The sequence below is a fragment of the Phascolarctos cinereus genome, unplaced genomic scaffold, assembly GCF_003287225.1.
Source record: "Phascolarctos cinereus isolate Bilbo 61053 unplaced genomic scaffold, phaCin_HiC Scaffold_3;HRSCAF=262, whole genome shotgun sequence".
Lineage (NCBI taxonomy): Eukaryota > Metazoa > Chordata > Mammalia > Diprotodontia > Phascolarctidae > Phascolarctos > Phascolarctos cinereus.
In genome coordinates, this window is record NW_027555736.1 from 40,291,491 (window position 1) to 40,318,646 (window position 27,156).

At 42.4% G+C, this 27,156-nt stretch overlaps 1 protein-coding gene across 6 annotated transcripts in view; it reads left to right on the forward strand.

Annotated features, from left to right (window-relative positions):
* Positions 1 to 132: 132 nt before the first annotated feature.
* The window catches only part of ZFAND4 (zinc finger AN1-type containing 4), a 57,874-nt gene continuing 30,850 nt past the window's right edge, over positions 133 to 27,156 (forward strand). Inside the window, exons 1-5 of one of the 6 annotated variants that reach the window (XM_020994475.2) lie at positions 134 to 888; positions 9,557 to 9,857; positions 18,692 to 18,767; positions 19,915 to 19,982; positions 24,667 to 24,853. In XM_020994475.2, the coding sequence (XP_020850134.1) occupies positions 9,674 to 9,857; positions 18,692 to 18,767; positions 19,915 to 19,982; positions 24,667 to 24,853 (515 nt within the window). In that variant the 5' untranslated portion in view covers positions 134 to 888; positions 9,557 to 9,673. Of the gene's footprint in view, positions 889 to 9,556; positions 9,858 to 18,691; positions 18,768 to 19,914; positions 19,983 to 24,666; positions 24,854 to 27,156 lie in introns of those variants that run through there. The other 5 variants (XM_020994470.2, XM_020994473.2, XM_078150780.1 and 2 more) reach the window with 5 other exon arrangements.

A 27,156-nucleotide genomic window follows, 5' to 3' on the forward strand; every position in this document is an offset into this window, starting at 1 on the left:
TCATCTAGCAAAATTTAAAATTAGTTTTGCAAGACTTCCTGGTTGTCCAGTGCGATACTGCTGGATTTTTCAATGGGTGGGGGAGGAGCCAGACGAAAGGAGGGAATTTGGAACTTAAAATTTAAAAAAAACTGAATGTTTAAAAAAAAGAGTCCCTCAATTTTAGGTATGAAGTAACAGAGACCCCAGAAGGGTGTGCGACCCCAAGGTCAAAGGCTGTTTCTGGTGCAGTTAACTCCTCCAGGAAGCCCCGGCCACGACAGCCTTCTTCGGCCGCTGCTTTGGCTCTCTCTGCCTCCGCAGCTCGGAAAGGTGAGGGTCCCCGGGGACAAGCCGAGGCCACCAACCGGCAGGGGGATCAGCTCCAACCAGAAGCGAAGTCGTAAGGCCCACTCCCACCGCTACAACCACCGGCCTTCAACCGCCCATGACCTTTGACCTCAGGACGAGCGACGTCCGGTCAGGTGCCCTCTGTTGTTAGCAATGGAGGGTCAACATCCGGGCGTCTCGTAACCGACAACAGCCTCCGAGGTAGAATGGGGCTCCGCCCCTCGAGCAACCGCCCGCGCTGGTCACCGAAGCCCCTCCCCAGCCCGGTGCTGATTGGACGATTTTGCGAGCGCGGGCCCGCGATTGGTAAGAGATGTCACAAAGGGGGTAGGTGGGAGCGGGGAGTGGGCTGGAGAGTTGGCCGGGCCAGTCCCCCCGCTCCGGCTCGGCTCCGGGAGCGAAACCGAGAGCTGAGTGTCCGAGGGGCTGCCTCCGCCGGGGGGCCGGGCTGGATGGGGCCGGCGACTAAGCCCGGGGAGCAGGTGGCCCCAGGCTGTCTCGCCGCCTCTTACTTCTGAGGAGGAGACGAGTCCTGGGCGCCGCGGCGGGTCTGCTCAGGTGAGCGCTCCTTCCTCCTCCCCCTCCCCCTCCGCCCTGGTTCGGCTCCGTCCTCCCCGGTTCGGCTCCGTCCTCCCCGGGGCGCCCCGCCCCCGCCCCTCGGCCAGCCAGGCACTGCCCGCGGCGAGCGAAGGAGCACGCTCACCTCCTGCCGCCGCCAGCCCCCGCCGCGCATGCGTAAGACGAGCCCCGCCCCCGAGCCCTCCCGCTGAGCTCCTCGCTGCCGCCTCTGCCTACCCCATTCTACCCATTGGCCAACTGAGGCCGTACGGGGCCGATATTTGAACCCGGGTGCCAGTCCAACATCGTCTCCCAGGCAGGAACTCCTGCGCTCGTCATTTGACGGTTATAGCGGGGAAACTGAGGCTCGCACGGCCGTGTGGACCTTAAAATTTGGTTAAAAGAGGCAAACAAGTTAGGCGATGTACATTCATATTGCTTATTCCCTCGAACTAGCGGAGTTCACGTGCCTGGAGTCCAATTCTGACTGACAGGCAGGATGAGACCTTTTGCCCATTTAGAACAGTCCCGACCCAGGACGCCTGTGTCACTCAAAGATTCGTCTCCGTTTGGTTAAGCAGAGCGTGAGAAAGGACTCTGCTTCATGGAATAGGTTGCACATACAGTAAGGGAGCGTCAGTGTCAGTTGAAGTTACAGGCCCTACATTGCATCTGTCCATAACGTGCCCAGGTAAGAAAAGCCCCACCATTCCGGGCAGTCCGGCCCTCAGGGTCGCAAACAGAAGTCGCAGGCGCAGGAGGGGGCCGCTTCAGATGATCTGAAATGATGGTCACCCGCAGTTGCTTTCCAGCAGCCTCTCCTTGAGTCGGTGGTATCGCGTCCCTGCCCAGGCTCAGCCCCCGCAGGCTCCACGAGTAAGCCCAGGTCTTCAGGGCCTGCCCTGTGCGCTCCCCAAACCAAGCACACTCCCTCCCGGCCCCCGCTTATGCTCTGTGCCCCTTCCCCGAGGGGAAGGTAAGCCCCCTGAGGGCAAGGCAGCTCGGCCCATTCCCCCCCCCGCCGCCGCCGCCGCCACCGTAGTGGGGACTAGCTGCCCCATTTCCCGAGAGGGCTCCTGGGGAGCATCAGGCCGGCGCTCTTTCCACCTCTTTGGACTTCCTGCCCTCGGGCACTTCCACTCTGTCGCGTTCCTAGCAAGTTTCTGGGGAACCTTAGGGATTTGAGATTTTGCTGGAGCCCTCCTCCTTAACCGGTATCTGCTTCCCCCGCCCCTTCTGGAGTACAGGGCTCTTGAGGGTACTCAAGGCTCTCACTGCGCCCCAATCACCCGTGTCTAGAGCAGTGATGGCTTTGCTTGCAGCGGTGCGGGGCGCACCCGCTGTGGAGACGCCCTCCAGAGAGATTAAGGTCGGTGCATTCCCTGCACACAGAGCCCCAGCTGGTGCATTCTGATGCTTCTCTAGCCTTGCACTTAGTAGGCACTTAATAAGGATCTGTTGAGTAATTGGGAGCTGGAAAGGACTCTGGAGGGGATCTAGCTCAGCTCCCTCTTTTTACCTAGAAGGCCACCAATGCCTCTAGAAAGGAGGTGATCTGCCTGGTGACTCAGAGCCAGCTGCCCTGGACTTTCTTTGTCGGGAAGGTACAAGAGGATGGCCAGGATGGCCTGGATGCCTGGGCTCCTTTACCTGCTTCTTCGATGTACGGCATCTGAGCGGGTAAAGCAAACTATAACACTCCGTTTTCTAGGGCGTTAGGGTTCCAACCCTGTGGGGTACGTGGTGCAGTTATCCCCCATTTTACAAATGAGGAAATCCCTCCCCCCCCCCAGGTCCTACAGCTAGCGCATATCGGAGCTGGGATTCAAACCAGCTCTGATTCTGAATGCAACCCTCTTTCTGTTATGGCAGGCTTGTTCTGTCTATCCCCAGTGCCTAGCACAAAGCTTTCCTTGCTCTTAGGAGACGCTGAATGTGCAATTTGAATGATCTCACCCCTGTTCTCTAGCAGTTCTACTGTGACTTAACGGGTTTGCTCTGGGCTTTACGAAGGGCTTCATTGGCTTCTTTATAAAGAAAATGAGACTGAAAGTAGTCCTGAATAAGAGGAATAAAAACCACCTCCTCCTGAGGATTTCCAGTCCAGCAGGGATATTTTAAACTAACTGTAAAATGTCCAGTTTGGAGATTTGGAGAACTTAGGGTTCTCCTGAGATCTTTAAAGGTAGCAAGGAAAAGTCCAGTTAGTAAGCTGAAACAGTGGCGACCAGGAGAAGTTCTTCCAGTATTCAGATGAAAATCGTTAACAGAAAAAGTTGATGTGGAGGGATAATGGTTGGTTACTTTCCATCCTGCTGAAATGTTGACTTAAGACTTAGAAGGACACCCAGAGACCGTATGATTCCAAAACTCTCCCTTTCCAGAAGAGGAAACTGAGGCCTATTCAGGACCTACCGGAAGTGGGATTTGAAACAGCTCCATCCTCCCAGCTCCACACCCAAGTTCTTTCCACTGTACCTGGCTGTCTTATTTTACTGGTTCTGATTATTGTTTTGACAGTTAGAATGGGGAAAGGTGAGAAAATTTTCTTTGGGAGTATTTACAGATAAGGTAGATTCTGACTTTTTTTAGTTGGAGATGGAGAAAAGTAATGAATAGTTACTAAAGTGTGTAATTCTGTGATACCAGTGTGCTTGATATCCATTTTCATTCAGGTTCTCCTACGGCTGAGTCTCGTTTTCCCCATCTGAAAGATGCAGCTGTTAATAGCTGTAGGAGCTATTAACAAGGTTATTGGGAGCTTCTGGACTTTGCAGATTTTAAAATGGTCCATGTTGTCTGTTGTAATTAATTATTATTACCTCCATTTTACAAATGAGGCACCTGAAGGTCTAGGCTTGTGGCCTGTGCATTGCCCCAAGCTTATGGGTTTCACAGCCAGGATCTGAATCCAGATGTCTCCTGACATGTCCGATGAGTGCTCATAGGGGTGACTAGATGGCACAGTGGATAGTCCTCTGGGCCAGAAGTCAAATTTGGTCTGGGCAAGTCACATCACCCTCTTTTCCTCAGTTTCCTCATCTGTAAAAGTGGGCTGGAGAAGAAAATGGCAAACCTCTCCAGTATCTTTGCCAAGAAAACTCCAAGTGGTGTCTTGAAGAGTCTGAAACGACTGAACAACAACAGTGCCCATAAATTATTTAAGTGTAGGTAAAGCCTCTAAATATGAAGAGATGTTCCACAATACACGTTTACTGAAAGAGCCAAACAAGTAAATACAAATTCTGAAAGAATTTAGTGGCGAGAGAATACATTCTTGGCTAACGGGATCAGAGAAAGTTTCACAAACTAGTGAGACATGTTGAATAGGTGGAATTCGTACAACCAATGAAGAGGCCGAAGGGCTTTTCAGACAGTGAATGACGTAGGGTTGGGTTCACTTCCAGTTTGTTAGAAATGGTTGCCAGGCTTCTAGATCAGTCTGAAAGAACCTGTTTTACCAAGTAGTACTATAGCCCCAGTCACCATTTATAACCTTGCTTCCATGAAAAAAATATGTTTTTCTCCCCCTTGGGGCTGGGGTCATGGGTTCTGTCAGGGCCATCAGCTGCTTGAGCCTCACAGGAACTCTGCCCTTCTGGGTCATTTTGCTGATTTTGCTATAATAAAATGTTCAAATTTAAATTTTTGAGGTTGGGGGGATATAGAACTCTTAAGTATTCAAGCTCCATTTATAAACAGTTTGGTGCTTTGGGGTTCTAGTCAGCTTTGGGATTATTTAGGCCCGTGGCTTCTCTCTCCCCTTTCCTTATTTTATGTTTTGTTTAGCTGTTACAGTCATCCCAGTCCTCAAGTGAGTATGATTGGTCCCTCTGGATTTGCTAGGAAAAATAATTCGGAGACCAAGACAATTGAGGTAATCATTGGTTTATTGCTGCTACACATTACCCAAGCTAGGGGAGGTCTGCCTGTTACACTCATTGGTCCTGACCTCCAACAGAATCTCCTGTTAAATGTTCTTTCCATAACTCTCCCAAAGCCCGTGATGAATGTAGGGAATCCGAGCCAAGTTGTTGCCATGCATCATGGATAGCTCAGAGTACTTGGATGTCAAGCTACCCTAGGGATCAGGTCACCAGGTAATCGTTAAGGAGGAAGTTGGTAACTTGAGCCACATCTTCCTTCTTTAAGAAGTTTTTTAAAGTTCAAGTTTAGGTAAAGAAAGCTTTTCACTTTCTTTATGCAGTTTTCAGTTGCTGAGTCATGCATTATTACCTGGATAGGAGGAAGCTGGTAATATACAGACAGACTTCCTGCATAAATGTAACCAGCTATTTTTCATTAAATTTTCTGTCCACCAAACCTTCCCAACAGATGCTTCTGTCAGAGGGCACGAAGGATAAACAACAAACCTTGAGTTGTTTATTTCAAGTAATTATCTGAAACCTGGAAGTTGCTTCAGCCAGGCATCTGCCTTGTACAGCGCGGCCTGCAGAATGCAAACACCCCTTGGAAAGGCTTGTTTTTCCTCAGCTTGCTTTCTACTTGGCCGCTCTCCTCCGTTGTCCTTTGTGACTGCGCCCCCTTTTGCTCACCACTTTCTGCATCTGTCTTATGAAACTTCCTCTCTAGTACTGCTCATGGGAGTGTTCCCAGGCACTTTTGCATTTCTTTCACTGCTCTGCCTCTTTTTGTTCTTCACCCTCCTTCTGTTCTTCCAGCCCCTGCCCATCTGATGTGTGTTTTCACTACCAGAGAGTCAGTGTAACCAACCTTGATTTAGTGCCCACCATGTGCACAATTAAGTATTGAGGGGGTTATAGAGAAGTGAGAGCTTGAGGCCATCAAGAGCAGATGAAATAAATACATGCATAAGTAACTGGAATACTTATTAGAGCACACGAAATATATAAGAAGGTTACCGAAGGCTGTGAGAGCCAAGGAAAAGAGAGAGAGCACTTCTGGCCTGGGGACCCACGAAGGCTTTTGATTTCACCTTGAAAGCTGGCTTGGTTTACAGCAGGCAGAGATGAGAGGGGGAGGGAGTTAGAGGAGTAATAGGAGCATAAACATGGAAACAAGAATGTGTAGGATGTTAACAAAGAGGCAGCAAGTAATTTTGGTATGCTTCTAACTGGAATACTTGCTTAGGAAAGACAAAAAGTATACTAATGACCCTGAGTAATACATCTTTCTATTGAATGAGACCCAGGTGGATGTTTAGGAACAGGGAGATGGATTAGAGAAACCAAGTTTCATGGTGATCAGGCAGGACATCTCTGAAAACCCCATTATTTTGTTCCTTTAAAGAGTCCTTCTCCCCCCCCCCAATTTGGTTGATCAGAAGTCTGGGTTGTATGTCTTTTAGTAGCACAAAAAAAAGACCAAGCTTTGCCCAAAATAAAAATGAAATTAAAAGAGACTAGACCCGGCAAAACTCTACAGGCTCATACTGTAATTCCTAGACCAGAACTTATCAAGACACAATCCACAGTGTTCCTGTTTTCCTTGCTAAGTTGTAATCCTTAATAATACTTCTCTAATGGTGTTATGTCTACTTAACAAATTGGCATATTCCGAAAAGAAACAAATATACTTTTGTTTTCAGAATGACTTGTGAACACTTGAGTCATTGGGTACAATTGATCTCATTTTCCCAAGATTATTAAAGCACACATCCATGGTAGAAATAACCCTAATGATGCTGATAGAGTAAAGGTTCTTAGGCTGGGCCTATGAACATTTTTTTCAATATTTTGATAGCCATGATTCCATATGATTTCTTTTTTTTGCTTTCTGGTGAGGTAATTGGGGTTAAGTGACTTGCCCAGGGTCATACAACTAGTAAGTGTCAAGTGTCCGGGGCCATCCATATGATTTTTTAAAGTAATCCTAAGTATTTTATCGTATGCATTTTAAAATACAGTAACATTCCCAGAAGAGGTCTGTGAGCTTCACCAGATAGCCAAAGGTGCCGAAGGTCCATGATACAAAAAGAGGTTGAGAATCCTTGTGATAAAGGACGTTGGCATAGATTTAAACTTAGAGATGAATCTCACTAGCAGTAATTCAGTTTGTCTGGACCATGGAGCATAAAGTAAGGAGTGAAAGTGAAAGGGCTGGAGCAGAGTGGGACCACGTTGGACGGCCTATATAGGACTGTGTTTGGGCTTTTTAAATTTTGAGCCTGATGACATCAACAGAACTGTTCATTCAGAAGATTGATGTGGCAGTACTATAGAAAGGTTTGAACTGGGCGATCTCATTGGCAGATCTCATTTTTTTGTATTTGTATCATTAGTGCTTGGCACATCGTAAGTGCTTAATTAATGCTCATTCATTAAAGACAGCTAGGTGTTGCAGTAGATAGAGTGCTGATTCTAGAATCAGGAATACCTGAGTTCAAATCTAGCCTCAGAGATTTCTTAGCTTTGTGACCCTGAGCAAGTCACTTAACTGCTGGCTGCCTCAAGTTTCCTTTTTTTTTTTCCAGCCAGAGGAAAAGTTTATTAGTGATAAAACAGTTAGGGTCAGGTGATGCCTGTAAAGACGAGCGGGCATGAGAGTGCCTCAGTTTCCTTAACATAAAAAGGGGATATATCAATATCATAGCACCTACCTCCCAAGGTTGTTGTGAGGATAAAATGAGATAATATTCGCAAAGCACTTACCACAGTGTAGTAGTAGGCAGTTACTAAATGTTTCCTTCTAGTCCTTCCTTCACTGTGTGATTGTATTAGATTTTAGGCTCCTTAACGGTAGGCATTTTTGTTTTAAATCTTTGTTTCTCCAGCGTCTAGCAATGGTGTCTTGCATATAATATGCTTTCAATAAATTGCTTCTAAAATATGCGGGTTGGCCATCTGATCCACTAGATAATTAAAAACCTTTAACATATCCAAGAAAGGGTCACCTGGCCTTTGCTTGAAGGCCTCAGTCAAGGGGCCTGTTACCTCTTGAGGCAATTCTTCCTACTTTGGAGCCTGCTGGTGCCTCTCAAGGTAGCCCATCATACTTTGGACCCCTCCTTTGAAGCATTTCCTCACATCCAGCCTTATTTTCTTCATTGAACCTTCTTTCATGCTCCTAGTTCTGCCCTCTGAGGCCAGAAAGAATAAATTAATCCCCATACACATCAGCCCTGCAAATATTTGAAGACAGCTACCATATTCCCCATCAAGCCTTCTCTTATACAGATTAAACATGCTTTATTTCTTTAAGGGATCCTCCTATGACAGGGGTAGGGGACCTTTGGTCCTCTAGGTCCTCAAGTGCCAGTCAAAGGGCCACACTTGAGGACCTGGAGGGCCTCTTGTGGCCTCAAGGCCACAGGTTCCCCACCCCTGTCCTATGGTATAATACTCTGTTCTTTTCCCTTGGCCTTCCTGAGATGTGCTGTCTGGAATAGAACACAGGGTGACTGAAGCTGACTGCAGAGAGTGGTATTGGCTTGCACAGGATTCAGAAAGCCAGAGGAGGAGCCCGTTCTAAGGGAAAATGTTGACTTCAAACATTCTTTTAGTAACACGGCTGTAGTTGTACCTCCCCTTAATGCAGCTGCTTCTGCTTGGGGTTAGTTACTCTCCACGACCTCTTCTCTGCCTTCTTGTCAGTGCACTGATGCCTCTTCGTTCTTGACGTACATGAGTACTTGCTCCTTTATTATTTCATTGGTTAAGGCCCCCTCATCATGGCTGCTGTAGTGCAGCCTAGGTAACTCTATTGGGACCAGTGCTCTTCTCCCGCTGGACCCATTTCATTGGTGAGTTCTTCCATTCCTGGATTTTTTCCTACTACTTAGAGATTACAGATTTCTTTGGTGTCCTTCCTTTTCTGTGGCAGATTACTGGTTGTGGTCATTGTATCTAGAATTTAATATCCTGCCGAAAAGCTTAAAGCAGTATGGTAACAATACATCTTCCCCTTCCCACTTCCTGAGGAAAGGGGCATGAGGGTTTTAGAGCTGGAACATTCTCATTTTACAGATGTAGAATAGGCCCAGCAAGGTTAGTGACCTGCCAAAGGTCCCCTAGGTCCTAACAGCAGGACCGGGATTCAGGTGCGGGTGTTCTGACTCCAAATCCTGCACTCTTCCCACTAGATCCTACTCTTCCATTTTAGCAGATGAAGAAACTGCAGCTGTGAAGAGACTTGCAGAGCCGTTGTCTTGATTCCTGTCTTGAAGGTCGACCTTGAAACCTAATGTTCTCTCCCTCACATGGTGCTAATTCCAGTGCGCCTCTGTGCCCCCCAAATCCTGATCATGGAAGGCCTGGATTTTGAGAACCTTGTTGACTTCCTTAAACTCCAGCCCCCTCAGTTTTGGATTAAAAAAAGCCATCCAGTTTGTGAACACTCGGCTTAGAAATGACTCGGGCACACGGATAACCTGCAGCCTGTCCTGCTGCTGCACAGCCCTAGCTGGCTCTCTGGTTTCCCAGGGTTCTCGCCCGTTCTGTGAGCCTCTCTGTAGTTCTCTCTCTGCCTCCTGTCCACAGTATCCAGAGAAACCAGGGCTCCTATTCTTGTGTGGTTCTGGAAACCAGCCTACTCATCATTTCTGCTGAAAGGTCCATTCTGCATGTAAAGTGGTACAGCCAGTGGGTTTGGGGATGTCCAAAAAGTGAATGTAAGCCAGAGGCTCAGGCGCGCTGGCAGGAGGGGCTTGGCTTGAGATAGGCCTGATGCCATTGTTCTTATGTTTTAGGTGCAGCACTCAAAACATGACCAGCAAGATACATAGCCAGTGTTCAGAGCTAATTTGGCTAGAACTGGAATACAGCTGTCTACAGCATATCCACAAGGAATCGGAAAAGTCAATCTGATGGCTAACAAGAAGGAACCTCCATTCTTTAATGAAGATAACGTGGGACCATTTTGCTACAAACTTCCTTTCTACGAGACTATGGAGCTCTTCATTGAGACACTGACGGGGACATGCTTTGAGTTGAGGGTTTCACCTTTTGAAACTGTCATCTCTGTGAAAGCTAAAATTCAAAGATTAGAAGGTAGTTGTATTCTCAATTCTTATTACTAAGAGTGATGGAAATTCATTTCCTGCCGTCAGTTAGGTTAATGCTTTTGACGTGTAGTGGTGTAGGTGGATGGGGTAGTGGAAGATTCCAGAGGGGAGGCTCCTTCTACCAACACAGGTCAGCAGATTTTCTGTAAGTTAGAGAGGCAGAGTTGCCTGGGGCCCAGAGTTTTGGGGTCTCAGGGACGCAACTTGGAGCCAGGTGTTCCTTGCTGCAAGGCCATTCTGTCTGACCTCTCTGCCTTTCATCTCTGAAATTACCCCATAATAAAGAATTTATTTCCTCATCTTATTACTCCATAATAAATATCTTGGTTTTGATTTTTTTTTAATGTATTGCTTTGACACCCAGTCCAGTTGTTGGGTCATTTTTAATGCGGATATGTTGTGGCTTTCTGAAACTTTTTGCCAAAATTCTATTGCCATTTACAAATGCTGATTTTTACATTTTATGTGCTTGGTACTGTCATTAGGCCCTGACTTTCTCCTCTCCCTTCCTCTGCCCCCAGTTTCTAGCATTTATATTCGCCTTTTAAGTTCCTGAAACATTTCTCTTGATTCTACGTGCTACTGAAAGGGACATAAGAATCCATGATTTTTCCATCAGCTTCGTCAGTGGCCTCCTTGGTTCTCTCCTTCAGTGTGTGTGCAGCTGGCTCTGCTCCAGAGTGGAGGAGTAATGGAGTCTCCCTCCAGCTCTGTTAGAGGTCAGGGGCTCACAGGAAAGGAACTTTAGTCACCTTTTCCCATGAGAACTCTGACACCTGAGCAGAGAAGGGTAGGGGGAATCTGGGCTTCCTCTAGGCGATAGAATCTGCTGCTAGTTGCAACTTTCTTTTTGTTTAACTGTCAAGATCTAATGGCATAATTCTATAATGATCCCATTTTGCTTTTAGCCTGTGATGAACTTAATGATCTAGGTAATCTGTCTACTCAGGAGGGTGTGCTTTTTTAGACATTTTTGTTGAATACGCACTTGTAAATTCACAGCTAGGTTTAGAGGATTCAGAATTGGACGGTATGTCCTTCAAGATTCAGCTTACATCAGGGCAGCTAGGTGGCAAAGTGGATAGAGCGCCAGCTCTGGAGTCAGGAGGACCTGAGTTCGGATCTGACCTCTGACACTTACTAGTTATGTGACCCTGAGCAAGTCACTTAATCCTGATTGCCTTCAAAAAAGAAAAAAAAAAGATTCCACTTACATTTTACTTTCTGCTTTTCCTTTTCCTTGCCTCCACTTTACCCCATATACATATCTTGTATGTATGTACATAGCTGTGTGTGCATGTTGTCTCTCCCACTTCTTCCCCCATTTGCTAAGCCCCTTGAGGGCAGGGACTGTGTGTATATGCCTTTCTTTGTGTTCCCAGTGATTGCCACAGTGTCTGGCATGTAGCAAGCCTTTAAGTAACTCTTGTTGACGGTGGGAAAGCCATTTGTACCACTTATCTCCACTTCCTCTCCTCTTACACTCTTTTTAACTTTATGAGACTGTGCTCTCAAACTTACCATTGATATCTTAATTGCCTTTTCTAAGTCTTCATCTGTCTTGTCCTCCAAAGCATTTGACACTATTGATCACCTGACTTGGATCCTCTCTCCTCTCTGGGTTTCTCTCCTTGTTCTGCCTGTCAGACCACTCCTTTTCAGTGTCCTTTTCTAGATCTTCAGTTATGTGATGCCCACTAGCCATGGGTGTGCCCCAGCATGCTGTCCTAGGCTCTCTTTTCTTTAGTCTATGCTGTCTGATCTGGTGATCTCATCAGCTCCCATGCTTTCACTTATCTGTGCACATAATTCCCAGAGGTATTGATCCAGCCCCTAGATTCTGTGCTGTGTTCCAGTACCACATCACTTCCTGCCTTTTAGAATCTGGAATTTTGTGTCCCTTAGACAGCTGAAGCTCACATGTTCAGAGTGGGTAGAAGTCATTGTCTTTCCCTCCAAACCCACCCTTTCCTGAACTCTTCTTATTGTTGAGGACACTTCCATCCTCTCAGTCACCCAGGTTTACAGTATCAGAGTCATCCTCAATGCCTGACTCTAACTCATTCCCATATATAATAATAGCTAGCATTTATATAGTGTTTTAAGGTTTGCAAAGTACTTTACAGATATCTCATTTTATCCTCATAGCTACCCTGGGAGGCAAGTACTATTATTATCCCCATTTTACAGATGAAGAAAGTGAAGCTGACGGAGGTTAAATGCCAAATCTTGTCATGTCTGCCTACACTATCTCTCTCATATGTCTCCCCTTCATTTACATAGACATTTCAGGCCCTCTTCACCTCTTGCTTAGACTGTTGCCATTGGCTTCTAATTCCTTTCCCTGCCTCACATCTCTTCCTAACCCAGTCCATTAATAAATGATTGTTTCCTTTCTTCCTTCTGTCCTTTCTGTCCTTCCTTCCATTTATCCATCCATCCATCTTCCATCACATGCTAAAATTCTTTTTCTAAACACAAGTCTAAGCATGCCACAATAAACTCTGTCGTTCCCTCTTGTCTTTAGGGTTAACCATAAAATCTTCTGTCTTGCACTTAAATCTCTTAGTAACCTGGACCCTTCCTACCTTTCTAGTCTCCTTACATTTTACTCCTTTCTGTGAACTCTGCAGTCCTGTTAGTCACACACAGTGCTTCATCTCCCGTCTCTTTGCCTTTACTTGAAATGCTCTCCCTTCTCCCTTCTGCCTCTTAGTTCTCCTGACTTTTCCTTTAAGACTCACCTCTGATCCCACTTTCTTCAGGAACAGTTAGGTGGCCCAGTGGATAGAGCACTGGACCTAGAGCTGGGCCAGTCACTTAATTTCCATTTGCCTCAGTTTTCTTAACTATAAAATGGTAAGAAAAAATAACCTACCTACCTCCCCCAGGGCTGTTGTGAGGATCCTATGAAATAATATAAAGTTTTTAGCACAGTGTCTGGCACATGGAAAGCACTATATAAATATTAGTTATTATTATTAAATGAGGTAATATTTATGAAACTCTTAGCTTAATAAATGCTTGTTTCCTTCTTCTTCTAGTACCACAGCTGCTATTGCTTTCTGTTCTTGAGATTATCTTCCACCTTCTCTCTGTGTATCTCGTACATAACCAATCGAATGTGAGCCTCTTGAGGACAGGGGCTGTTTGCCTTTCTTTGTATTCCCAGTACTCACCACAGTGCCTGGCACATTATGAACATTTAATAAATTCCTGTTGACTTACTAACTATGCTTGTCCCTCACAGAAGTAGAAACAGACCAGTTTATGAGATAAATTACATGTAAACAAAGTATGGCCTACAATAATCAGACAGTTATACATATAACTCTGGGGGACTTTGAAAATGTGAGACCAGGTTTGGTTGGGTATACAGAAACTCCACACAACAAACTTTCAAAGCAACTGGCAGATCTACTAATTGGCCTCTTCTCCATTGTTGAGGCAATATGTCTAATGGGCTGCCATCGCCAGTTCACTTTGTCCATGGGCATTTATCCTGGGCTACCCTGTTCCCTACTCCGTTGTTCACAGTAGCCTTGTACCTACTAGATACGTGCTCACTGCCTCCATTTCTCTCCTCCCCCACTCCCACCCCCAGACCTGGCATGGTCAAGGACAGTAGGAATTATGTTGGGGCCATTTTTGGTGCTGGTATGATGAGGAAGATGCAGTGATGCATGAAAAAGGAGAAGGGTTAGCAGGTACTTCACATCATTCATGCCTCTGAATTGTTGAAGGACTTCTCTTGCCTCATCATTTCTGGGGCTATTGATGAGGACAGCAGTGGTATAAATGGTTCTCTAGCTGAAGAAGGCTTTGGGTGGCAGTTGGGATTAGAGAACTAATCAACACATGACCAGGCTTACTCCTGACATGAACCTGGGTGTGCAAGTTATCAGCATTCTTATTTCTTGTCTAGCCCAACCCTTCCCCTCTATTCTAACTCTTGGACCCTAAACTTTGTGCTTCTCATCAGCCCCCCTCTTGGATCTTCTTATAATACATGATTTTGACCCTTATTCCATCCCTGATTTCACTCCCCTCAGTCTGGTCCTTGCCAACTAATCTTCTAGTCAGCCAATTTTTGGTATTCATATTTTACCCTCTGTCCCTGAACTAATGTCTACATGGGATATTAAATCACTATCCTGCTTCCATGACTGAAAAGAGTTCAGATTGAACCCTGGACCTTCATCTCCTGTGGTGATTTTTACCTGGCCTTGATGGGTTTGGAATAGGTGACTTTGAAGGCCTTTTCCTGCTCTATCGTCCCATGAACTGTATAGCTACTGAACCCCTTTATAATTAATGTAACACATTATATCTTCTTTCAAACAGTTTTATAGCTGTGGAAGCTATTAGGAAACACCCGCTAAAGTTCTTATTTTCAAAATATCAAATTACTTAGAATTTTTATAACTTATCTAGATGAAGTACTAAGGCCTCTTTTTTATTTCATGTGGGATAGATTTAGTGTGTGCAGTTATTCTTCTCTGGGTTAATTCTGTATAACTGTAAGTGGGGAATTAATTTCTGCTTAGGATTTTGGGGGAAGCTAATGAGAGTGTTCTGTGACCTTCATGGGTGGGGAGATTTTAAAGGGCCTGTAATGTGAAAGGCCACTAGTGTGTTGTAGAGCAGGGGGCTCCAAAGTGGGGCGCAGGCAGAAAGTACTGAAACTTGGATATCTATTTTTATTTAAAAATAACAGAATCAAGGTCTCCTAACATAGCGCAAATGTTCTGTTACTGGCATATGCACACATGTAAAATAGTCACAGGTCACACGTAATATGGAAGATTACCTGACAGAAGGCTAGGAGGGAGTTCCACAGGGCAGGGGGCCCTCCTTCATTCACTTTTAGCTTTTTGTATTGCGTTGTAGTTTACATGTTCCTGATTAAACAGATTCTGTCACATACGTTCAGCTAATCTAAACCTCATAAGCAGACAGAGTAGTTTACAGCCTCCTTGCTGTTCCTCAAACAAGACTCCATCTGTAGGCTCCAGGCATTTTCTCCGACTGCTCACCACCATGTCTAGAACGTGTCCCTTGCCCCATCCGTCTCCCCCCAGCTCTGCCTTCTGGCTTTCCTGGCTTCCTTCAAGGCCCAGCTGAAATCTCACCTTCTTTGGGCAGCCTTTCTTACCCATCTTAGTACTAGTCCTTCTCTCTGTCGACTTTCCAATTCAGTGGCTTATTTGTACAAAGTTGTTTGTGTGTTGTTTCCCCCATTAAACTGTGAGCTCTTTGGGGGCCTTGCTTTGTACCCCCAGCACTTAGCACAGTACATGGTACATAATAGGTGCTTAATAAATGTTTATCAATGGACTAATGATATCAGTAATGCAAACATAAGCAACCAACCAACCAAGGCAGGGCTGACTGATACTCGAATCCTAATGCAATTATGAAGTCAAAAACTGATCTAATTAGAGCTGAGAAGTCAAAACTATCTAGACTATTTCTTGAAATACCAATTTACATCCAGTATGCCTAGTGATGAATCTCACCCTACTGTGTTGTGTTATGAGATATTAATTAGTGACAGTATAAAACCAAAATTGTCAGGGCATCCGAAAACCAAGCTTTTGTTGCCAACAGTGATGTAAGAATATCATATTTGCACACTTTCACAACTTTGAAACAGAATCCTTTGACCATCATTATAAAAATTTTCCAAATTTCAAGGAATTTTGAACCCATTTGTTAAAAAATATGAACGTGTAATACCTTGCAGTTAGTTTTCAAGAGTAATGGGTTGTCATAAAGGAAAATGGAAATTTTCTAGTCACATTTCAGTAAAAACCTTTACATAATCTGTGGATTGTATTGAGAAATGAGTGTTATGATTTAGTAATTAAATTTAGCCAGAAATACAGTTCTCCCATTTGGAGCTGTGTGTCTTTTGGCAAACTATCTTTTTCAGTATACTGGCCGTTAAAATCAAGAATTGAAATAGAATGAGCCTAGACCCTTCCCTTTAAATTGCTGTTTCACAGAGTGTTCAGCCAAAGTTTTTAAAAATAATCAAACTGATCAAATTGCATTGCTCTCACTAAAATATCATTTGGTAATGGTAATAATTCTGAGCAAAAACAGAATGCTTTTTGAAACTTGTTATTTTATCTTTATCTCAGCCTTTTAAAATTTTTGTGTGTTTTATAATGAAGATGGTGATGTATTATAAATTTAGTATATCAGACAATACGTTAACATACTTTGAGGATGTTCAAGTGTTTTTTACTGTTAGGGGATTTTGATCAAAAAAGTTTGGAGACCATTGGCATGTAGAATGAGGACCTGCCTCAGAGTTGGTATAATTCAACTAAACACACATCAAGCATGTAGTATGTGCCAGGTACCATACCAAGTTCTAGAAAAACAAAACGGCCCCCATCCCCAGTGATCTTAGTTTATTGGAAAGAAACAACAGATGCATGGAAAATTAAATACAAAATATGTATAGAATAATGTAGTGGAGAAAGGTTGATCAGTACAGGCTTCTTATGGGAAGCAGGTAGCATATGAGTGTACCCAAATGACGAGGGCCATGGCAAGGCAGAGGCCAGGAGCATGTGTGTTCCAGGCGAGATCATGGCACAGAACTGGGTGATGGAATCTCCTCTGTGAGGAAAAGTAAAGACAACCAATTGGGAGTGGGGGACTGATGTGCTGGAAATCTGAAGAGACGGTCTGGAACCAGACTGTGAAGGGCTTTAAAAGCCAAACCAAGGACTTTGTATCATATCCTCCAACAGGGAGTGTTCAGACCTGTCCTGTAGGGATCTCAATGGGGTAGTTGTGTAGAGGATAGATTAGAGAGGAGAGGGACTAGATGACGAGAAAATGAATTAGGAAGCCACAGAAATAGTTTAGGCCAGAGACGATGGAGGGGCCTGGCCTAGGGTGGTGGCAGTGTGAATGAGGAGAAGATGACAGTTGGGAAGTATTATGGACTTGGCAACTAATTCGATATGAAAGGAGAAGAAAGATGATTCCTTTTTCCTTGTTAGGTTTGTACCTCTCCACATGGTTTTACAAATTTATCAGTTGCTAAACTTATTTACCTATTTGTAAAAAAAAAAAATGAGGATAATATCTGCACTACCCTCATAGAATCAGGCATTTTTGAGGAAGAAGGATCTTCATCTGCCATTGAGTTTTCACTCATTGTGAAAAGTAATTCCCCCTATAACTTAATCAGCCTGCTCACTAGTGTTCGTTCAGGCCATGCTTGAAGACCTTGAAGGAGAGTGAAACCCCTATGCCCAGGAACAAGCCATTTCATAGCCTGTGTCAGGTCCTGCTTCTGATGTATGTGGGCTCTGGAACTGTGAGTCTCTCAGTGAGCTGGGCAGCTGTGTTAAGACTGGCATGAGTGTTGCGGAATCATTGATGATCTGCTTTGTCATTTCTCAACACCAGTGAAATCATACGTCTGAACCAAAAAAAGTATTAAGAACCTTTGTTTCAATTCAACTGATCAGGTACTGGGTGGGTAATTAATATGCCTTTTATCCATTGTCTCTTTCCCCAGATAATAAATGTGTAGGTAATGAGAAATGAGTTTTTCTTTGCTAATCAACTTATTTTAATTTCTTCATAATTTTGAGGGCTAGAATTAGAAACACAATGGAACTTCACACAGAATTTAATTTAGCAAACAGTGGATTACATCTTGGATTTTCTTACAACTTATTCAGTAATCCTACCAGCTGATAAGTGGAACTCAAAGCAATATAGTCCTATATAAGGTAGTACCATAGACCCTAAATACTGAGACTTAAACCAAATGAACTATTATGCTGATTCAAGTTGAAGTTTGAGAGTATTTTAATCAGTAAATTTCCTATTAAGTGATTTCACAAAATACTAGTTAACTTCGTGCACCTTTGAACCAAACAAAATTTTGATGTAGAGCCTACATATATATATATATATATATATATATATATATATATATATATATATACACACACACACACATATATATATACATATATATATATACACATATATATACATACATATAATACTACCCTTACTTATCCAGAGGTTAGAGTTCCCATAATTCTCAAACATCTGGAACGTAATCTAAAAATCTATAAATAAGCCAAAAAGGTCTCTCTGAGTACTGAAATAGCTAAATCCAGGGTAAATCATAGGAGTAAAAAAGTTCTGAACTTGGAGTCAGGAAACCTGGTTTTGAGTTCCCCCAACTATTCTTAGTAATTCATGTGCCCTTGAGCAGCAGGTCATGAATCTTTTTGAGCCAGCTTCATCATCTGTGAAGTATAGAGAAGACTACATCTACTACTCATCCCCCAGTATTGTCTTGAGGAAAGTGCTTTATACACTGTGAAACAGGATACAGATACATTTGTTGTTGTGGGAGAGATGAGAGAACCTTATGGCTTTCTTTACACATGGTTTTAAGGTTGGCAGTCTAGTTTTTCAAAAAGGGGCAAGGGAGTGTTGCCATAATACCTCATGTAAAAGAGGTAGGCAGTGTGAAAATAAAGAAAATATAAAGAGTTGGGGCAGCTAGGTGGTGCAGTGAACAGAGCGCTGGCCTTGGAGTCAGGAGGACCCGAGTTCAAATCCAACCTCAGATACTTAACACAACTAGCTGTGTGACCCTGGGCAAGTCACTTAACCCCGATTGCCTCACCAAAAAAAAAAAAGAAGAAAATACAAAGAGCTGTTTAAAATGTTGCCCATAGATAATGCTATAAATAAAATTGCTTTTTATCCTGTTTTGTAAATGGCATTGAATTATTTTTAACCCATTGTGGCTTCTCTCCTTTTAAGGCATTCCTGTCTGTCAGCAACATTTAATTTGGAATAACATGGAGCTTGAAGATGAATGTTGCTTGAATGATTATAAGTGAGTACACGTTTTTAAAAATTCTGATATTGAAGAGTAATCACACTGACACTAGTTTGTTTTTTGTTTCTACTGCTTTAATAATGCTCCCCTTCCCTGCCCCTCACATTTTTGCAGAGGTTTACAGCTCCTCTAGGCATCAGATCCAGATTTCTCACCCTAAGGTTCAAGTCCTTTTCTTCAAATACATCTCCTTTTACTTCTGTATTCAGTCTGCATTTCACTTTTTTAAAAATAGTATTTTATTTCTTTCAGTGACATGTAAAGATAATTTTTAACATTTTTTTTAAAAATTTGAGTTCTAAGTTTTCCCCGTCCCCAAAAGAAGGTAAGCAATTTGATATGTTATATATGTTGCAATCATTTGCATTTCATTTTTGTAAAACTATTTAGCCACTCTTTTTGCTAGTTCATCCTACCTTTATAACCATGCATTCCTTCTGAATTTCTTTATCTGTAGAATAAGGGGATTGGAGTGGGTTGTGTATGAGGTCTCTTGCACCTCTAAATCTGTGATCCTTTTTTTTTTCTAGAAATTTGTCTGTAATGATTTCTTGCACACAGGTAGCCAAATTATTTCCCTTTCATTGTAGTCAAAAGATAATTCCATAAAACCTTTCAGTCTTCAGCACTTAATGCTATTTCAAAGAAAAGACTCCCATTGGCTTTCTCCCTGCCAAAGCACTAACAATTGGTAAATAATACATATACTTAAAAGTCTGCATAGTGTAGTGGCTCTCGGTGTCAGTAAGATTGGCAGTCAGGTCCTGTCTCTTACATGCATTGGCTGTGACCCTGGCTACATCCCCCAACCTTTCAGTCACCCAGCTTATTCTCTAAGACCCTTAAGTTGCAGAGCTGATACTGACTGGCTTGCATTGATAGAGGAAGCTCCCTCATCAGGAGTTCCTATGCCATATGAAATTCCTGGTCCAGCACAAATAAATATGAAAGACTTATAAAAATAATATTTGAGTTTTGATGTTCAAGCAGTTGGATACACATCCTTTTATTTTTCCACCTTGAAACATATTAGTTCAAATTTCTTGAAGATAGGTCCTATGTCCAGCCAGCCAGCATGATATTATGTGTATTTTGAGCACTGAATACACTTTGGTGATATGTTCTTATGTTTTTTATCCCACAGCATTTCAGAAGGTTGTACCTTAAAACTGGTATTAGCTATGCGCGGTGGACCAATAAATACTAGAAGAGGTAGGCACAGAAAGTAAAACAATTTGAATATGAATTTTAAAAAATGTTTATTTTCACAGAATTTCAGCTTGGACACGATCTGAATCTTTGTTTTTTTAATTAATTAATTAGTTTTTAGTGATCTGAGAGTCTTTCTAGTATAACTTGCACATGAACAAGATTCCCTTGAGTCATGCTCTGCCAGTGACCATCCAGCCCTTGACAAGTTCTTCATGAAGAGTTCTAGTAAGGGGGAGCCCCCTGCCTCCCAAGGAATCTCACCCCACTCCATTTTGGGCATGATGCTTGAGTCTGCCTCTTTGTATCTTCCACCCATCGGTCCTAGTTTTGACCTCTGGAGTCAAACAGAACAAGTCTTATTCCCCTTTCTTATGACAGACCCTTGACTGTAACAAGGAAGTTAGAAAAATTGGAAGTTGCAGGGAGGAGAGAGAATTAGTTGTGTTTTAGACAAGCTGAGTTGAAGTTATACATGGTGCATCTAGTTCAAGGTACCTAATAAGAGGTTAGAGATGTAAGACAGAAGTCAGGAAAGAGGTTTTCTGCGTGTGTGTGTGTGTGTGTGTGTGTGTGTGTATATGTACATATATATGCATATTTATGTCATACATACAGACAAATAACAGCTAGAATTGAGTTACTGGGCCTGGCGTCAGAAAGAGCCGAGTTCTATCTTCAGTCGTTTTCTTGTTGTGTGACCCTGTGTCAGTCACTTAACTGTTGTTTCCCTCAGTTTCCTCAACTGTAAAATGGAGATAATAATATTTGCACCTACTTCCCAGGGTCATTGTCAGGATCCAATGAGATCATAATTGTAAAGTGATTGGCACAGTGTGGGTAGTAAATGTTTGCTTCCTATGTATCTTGTTTCTAGGGGGTTGTTTACATTTTGTCTCCCCTCATGAATGTATAAGCTGCTTGAGATCAGCTTTTTGCCTTTGACTGGTTTTTGTCTTTTGTGTATTGATGGCACTTAGCACAATGCCTGACACATAGTAAGCACTCAGTAAGTGCTTGTTGACTTGTTAGCTCTTGCCTTCAGTTTCCTTATCTTTAAAATGGGGGATTTTACTGGTTGACTTCTACAGTTCCTTCCAGCTCTCAATCTCTTACCCTTGAACATGTTCAGAATTATTGTCCTGTATTAAGGCAAGAACAGAAAGTACTGTTTGAAACATGAAACTTTTATGCATATTCCTTACAGCTTCCTGTGACTTAAGGATAAGTGTTTCAGCAAGCAGTTAGAGATTATGCATATGGAATATTTTTTGTGATTCTGAGTAAAAACGTGAATCTTCCACATAAACTGAATCAGAGCTTAATCCAGCCATACTTCAGTGTAAACCTGGCTGAGTGTACAAGTTGTGCATAGATACAGGAATTCTCCTTGATAAGCACTGAATCTTTGTACCAGTAAAAGATTACAGTTAAGAAATACCATTTTTATTCTTGAATTCATCTTTGGTTTGAGTACACATATGTTTCTCTTCTTTGAATTCTGTTTATGGTTAAAATAGTTCTCTACTATTTCACTCATTCATTCTCTTAAAGAGTTTTCTTAAACAATTTTCATTTTAAACTTAGGCCAGTTAGCAGGAAAATTTCCCCCCCAAACCTTGATTTCTACTTGAGCGCACACTAAGATTTCATTTCCTGTATGCATTGCTACTTCCACTGAAGTACCCCCTTGTGCCTGGAGATGCCCCTGGGTTCTGGAAGTCTGAGCCATCAGACTTCCTGCTTGGGCAGGCCCTACCAAGCTGGAAAAGCTGTCTCTGTTATCTGAGCACCAGCCTGGCTACATGTGAAGATGCTCAACAACGGGTTGACTACAAGGTGAGGAATTTTTCAGTCATAGCAACTCTGCTAGAGCAGTGATGACGTGCTCTGGTGGAAGCAGTATCCACTAATAAAATGAGAGAGCTCTGAGGTAATGCTCACCTTCTCTAAAGTCCCCCCTCTAGTGGCTCATTACAGAGTAGAGGTGACCCCAGATTCCAAAATGGTAGGCCATTGGACTGTATCTCTGGAACAAATTGTTGTAATGGGATTGATTATTGTATAACTAAGTATGGAAAGGCTTCTGCCAGATGGGTCAGAAGGGGGAGGGTTAGGGGGAGGGTTGTGGTGTTTGGTTGGTTGGTTTGCTTTTGTCACAATAAAATGATTAAATTATGTCCTTGAAAGATCAAAGTGAGAGGCATATATGCTAAATAAGATGATTTGTTTTTCAGAAAGTTTTATTCATGCCCTTTGCTTTTCATGTTATTGTTTCCTGCTGTCTGTCCCACCCAAATAAAAATCACCCTTGTAACAAATAAAAATATTTTTCCGTTAAAGCAATAAATGGATTTATGGGATACATACCAACTCAAAAATACATGTAGTATCTTTAAAAGATAATTATCTCTTCAATTACTGTACATTTGAAAGATTGCAACCAAAAGTCCATCCTGTTGGTTAATGGTGATGTTATCCATAGATGATGCTGAACCTAAACACTTGAATTTCTTAAAACAATTATTTTATCTGTCACAGTTTATTTGTTGTGTGAATATTGTATTTGATGGGATTTTTTCCACCATGTGCCTATAAGGCACATGGGCCCCTTCAGAGAGTTGGACAAGGAGTCTCAAAATGTATATGCTTATACTTTTTTGTTATTTTTTGGTTAGGTTTGGGTTTTTTGGAGACAATTGGGGTTAAATGACTTTCCCAGGGTCACAAAGCTGTTAGGTGTCTGAGGTTGGGTTTGAACTCAGGTCCTCCTGACTTCAGGTCTGGTGCTCTACTGACTGTACCACCTATCTGCCCTGTTTGCTTATTTAAAGAATTTAAAATAAAAGGATTTTTATTATTAGATTTTTCAGAGTATAAAATCTTCTTGCCAGCATTTGATTTTTTTTATATACATAGACTACCAGTAGAGCTACATGTAAATTAGGCTTATGACAATAACTGTTATCCATGGTCCTAGAAGCCTATGAGGGTTGCTGTCCAGGTGCTAGAAATTCAACATACTTGTAATGTCCACATACGTATCCCTGTATCTCTTTTAATGTTGCCTATGTGATCAGTCTCAGTCCCCTGTAGCCTTCTGTGGAGATTTCATCAGCATTGCAAATCTTAATAGAATGGCTTCTAGATAGAAGAACCTTCTAAGAGGATAATAATAGCTAGCAAGGATAATAACATCTTGTTGCTAACGTTACATATGAGTTCTCAAAGGGATCACGTGTGTAGGAAGTTATGGTGACCCCATTGACTAACCAGAATGTATTCAGCCTTGCATGCATGAATCCTTACTTGTCCTGTGCCTTTTGAGGTTTTTGTGCCATTGCTGTATTGCACTATGTGAATCCATTTGTCTTCTCTCTTTATTAAGGCTGGGGAAGCAGCTTCTAAGGAGGCCAGTAGTGCCAAGTGGCTGTATGTTAATTAATCCCATGTATGAGAATTAGACTTCTGATGTTAGAATTAGAGTAATCTCCAGGAAAAGGAATAGAGCACAGCAGCATCTTTAGAAATTGTGTTGATTCTTTCGAAATGAAATCAAAGCCACCCAGGTGAAATTTGGTCATTGAACACTTTCTGCCACAACATAAGAGTCGGAGTTACAACACTGGTCCTTTTGCATCATGATGCACAAAATATCCATGGTAGTGATGTGCTTTGGAGGAGCATCTTTCCAGGATCCTCACATGAAATCCCAAACCCTGGAATTTTAAGCTGGAAAGCCTTTAGACTATAAATAAAAGCTCTCCGCAGTTCTATTGCAAATCTAGCTTTTAGGTTATAGAATTCATAGAAATAATCTGTTATAAGACTTGGGGAGGGCAGTACAGCCCGTGACTTCTCTTAACTCGTTTGAAACCACCAATGGCTGAAGACCTTGGGAACAGATTCCCTTTGTTTTGCTCTGGTGTTGAGAGAATCTTTAAGACTGCCCTACACCAAAAGCAAACCCTGATAAACATCCCTTTGTACAACTTGTGGTAGCCTCCATCCCCTTCCTGTGGCCCCTTCACAGCCAATCTCTGTTTTGCATCATTCATCCAAAGGCCTTATATTCACTATTTACTAGGACATTGGATACTCTCTGAAAATACTTTGAAGAACTAGGATATTGACTGATTATTACATTTCAGCTTCATTTGCATTAAACAGGACCCTAATATGATTAATGCATCTTCTCATTTGTATCACTTTCTGCCAGGCTCTCTAAGAAAGTAAGCCCAAGTTGTGGATTCATTGCTTCTTTTAATTCCATATATATGCATCCTAATATAATGTACATGGTATGTTACTTGTTGCTTTTTACTGACTGGAGTTTACTTCCAGTGACAGTAACAGAGAAGGGGCAAGATGGTTATTAAAATTATCATCTGTACTGACTTGTCAGGCACTCTATAGTAAATAGACACTGCACTGACATAAACTTGTGTCTGAAGATGCTACCAATGGAACCTGAGAACTAGAAATTATAACTTTATGTTTCTAATTGTGAATTGTAGAGGACATTATTTGAAGGTCCCAAATGCCATAAACTTGCTTAGAGATATGTAGTAAGTACAAAAACTCATTATTTCAGTAGAGCTTCTTATCAGGTCCTGCAAGTGTATTGAGATGCTTTAAACCAAAGAGAAATTGAGAGCCTGTTTATCATTCTTTTTCCCCCTTGTAGTTCCAATGGAAGACCCTCTTAGGGAAATGGCTGAATACACGGACTCCAGTCGTGATGAGGTCTGGGAGAAGGCCTCATGCAACAAACAAGTAACCTTTTTGGTGTACCGAGAAGGAGATCAGTTGAATTTCTTCCGTGTAGTAGATAGGGGAGATGGCACTTTAACACCATTATCTGAATCCTTAAGGTAAAATGAGCTTGGAACCCTCTGCCTGCTTCAGAAAGGGGAAAGTTAGTAGAACATTAAGTTTATGATAAATCTTTTAAGTTTACCAAAATTTGTCCAGATAATTTCATTATATGGATAGATATTTTTGTTTGCTTTTGCCTAAGGGATAAAATTGCTTAAGAAATTCTAGACATATTGTCAGCTTGTTAATTCGCGTTATGTTATTGTTGGTGCTGGCCTCTTTAATCTGAAGGTTTATAATGGGCCCTTTGAAGGGTGCTTGAAAACCTAACCTGGAAATGGCTTTATTAAGTTTGATTCTTCTTCTTCTACCCCCTTATAAAAACTATGGAAAGGTTGCATTTTTAAATAATTCATATATGTTTTGGATCAGAGCATGTTACACTGACATGTAATTGTTCAGTAAAAGCTAAATTCAGCATACTTCACAAAGAAAGAATTTCCTTTTCACTGGTCTTATAAAGGGGCTCTTTTATGAACAACATATATTAAGTACCCAATAAATACTCAGTGACCAGTTGATTTCTATAACAAAAAACCTTCACTGCCCAGAAGAGGTAAGACATTTGTAGCAGAACGATATTATGGAAAGAGGCCTAGTCTTGGAGTTAGAGTGCTGGGTTCAAATCCCAGCCCTAACACTTTCCCGTGTGATCAAAAGAAAATGAATTAACCTTTTGTGCCTCTGTTTCCTTAACCATAAAGTAGAATCAATAATACACTGTCTTCCTTAAAAGACTATTGTAAAGAAAGCTCGTTGGAAAACAGAATTCTGAGAAGTTACTATCTTGGTTAGGTGTCAGTGTAAAATAAACTCTGTGGTTCATAGGGTTGAGAGTTAGAGTGGACCTTTAAGATCATCTGCCCCAAGCTTTTATCGATGCTTCCCTTGACAAGGCTCAGAGGGGTAACATGTTTTGCCCAAGGTGGTTATCCATCTATTATTTGGAAGAACCAGAATTCCAAGGATAAAACCTTGTAGTGTCAAACTTAATTGTTGAAGCCTTTTCAGAATTAGTGTATGTTATTTCTTCAGCCGTTCCAGTGTGTGGAACATAAGTGAATCTTTCTTTGATGATTTGAGGACCTTGTGTTTCTAGGATACAAGTATGAACATTAGTTATCTTCATGGTGTGTGTAAGTGTGAAAGAAGTTGGGGTGAATGTGTTCTGGCCACAGGGTGTACAAGAAGTGCATGTAACAGTGTAGAAGGTAGTATGTTAGACAGTGGAGAAGATGTGTTTTCACAGATGGCTGAAAAATGAAATAGACTGTAAATACACAGAAGGACATGAAGAAGGTGCTCTGAGAGTTATTAGGAGGCCAGGATCAATCCCAGTTAGGGTGGCCAGGGAAGGTTTCATGGAGAGGCTGACATTTGAGTTCAGCCTTGAAGAATAGATAAACTTGTATCAGGAGGGAGAAAACCTGGATGTAAGAAAAGTACGAGCAGAAGTTCAAAGATGGGAGCTTACAAAATACATTTGTTTGAGGGAGTCACAAGGAGGCTGTTTTGAACAAAAGGATGTGAGAGTGTGTGCATAAAGTCTGGAAGTGTGAGGTGTGTAGGAACTGTAATGCCAAGCTAATGAATCTTGAATTTTGTTCATGTAACCTTGTGGGGAATGGTGGAAGATATGGTCAGGCTTGGATGTTAGCCAGCTGTTCTGACAGTGGTGTGTAGGATGGCTTAGAGAGACAAAATCCTCACGACAGGGACTTTTGCATTAGTGCAAGATGAGAAGTAATGAGGAAGTTACTGTTTTGTTTTTTTCTTAAGTAAGTCCTGGATATGAGCTTATTTTCTTAACATTTCCCTCCTTAGCTTAAAACTGGAGTTTTCTTCTTGGCATCATTTTGTTTCTCAAAGCTTTCCTCTCCTTCCTTACTCTCCCCAATTAAAATCCCCAAGTGGGTTGAGAGCATCTCAGTTGCTGCATTGACAGGACGAGGGTTGAATAAGCAGCAAGGCTCTGGGGACAGGCTGCAAACCACTTGCAGAGCCTGACCGTTCTCATAGGACACTTGGCAGGGCCTCTGTCTGCAGGGAACCAACGTCACGTGAGAAGGAGAGAGCGCCTGCACCTCTTTATGCAGGCTGTGCAGTCTGACAGTGACTATGGCGGTTTGGGTCTATGTCAGCTCACGTGGACATCTTGACTTGGGCACTGGCATTGCTTTGGCCATCTGCTGGTGGGTGTTGTTGGAAATAAGACTATATATTGTTAATGCACTTAGCCTGGGGATGTCACAAGGCTGATGGTGAACTAGAAAGTTTATTACCTAAAGGCTTTTGAAAA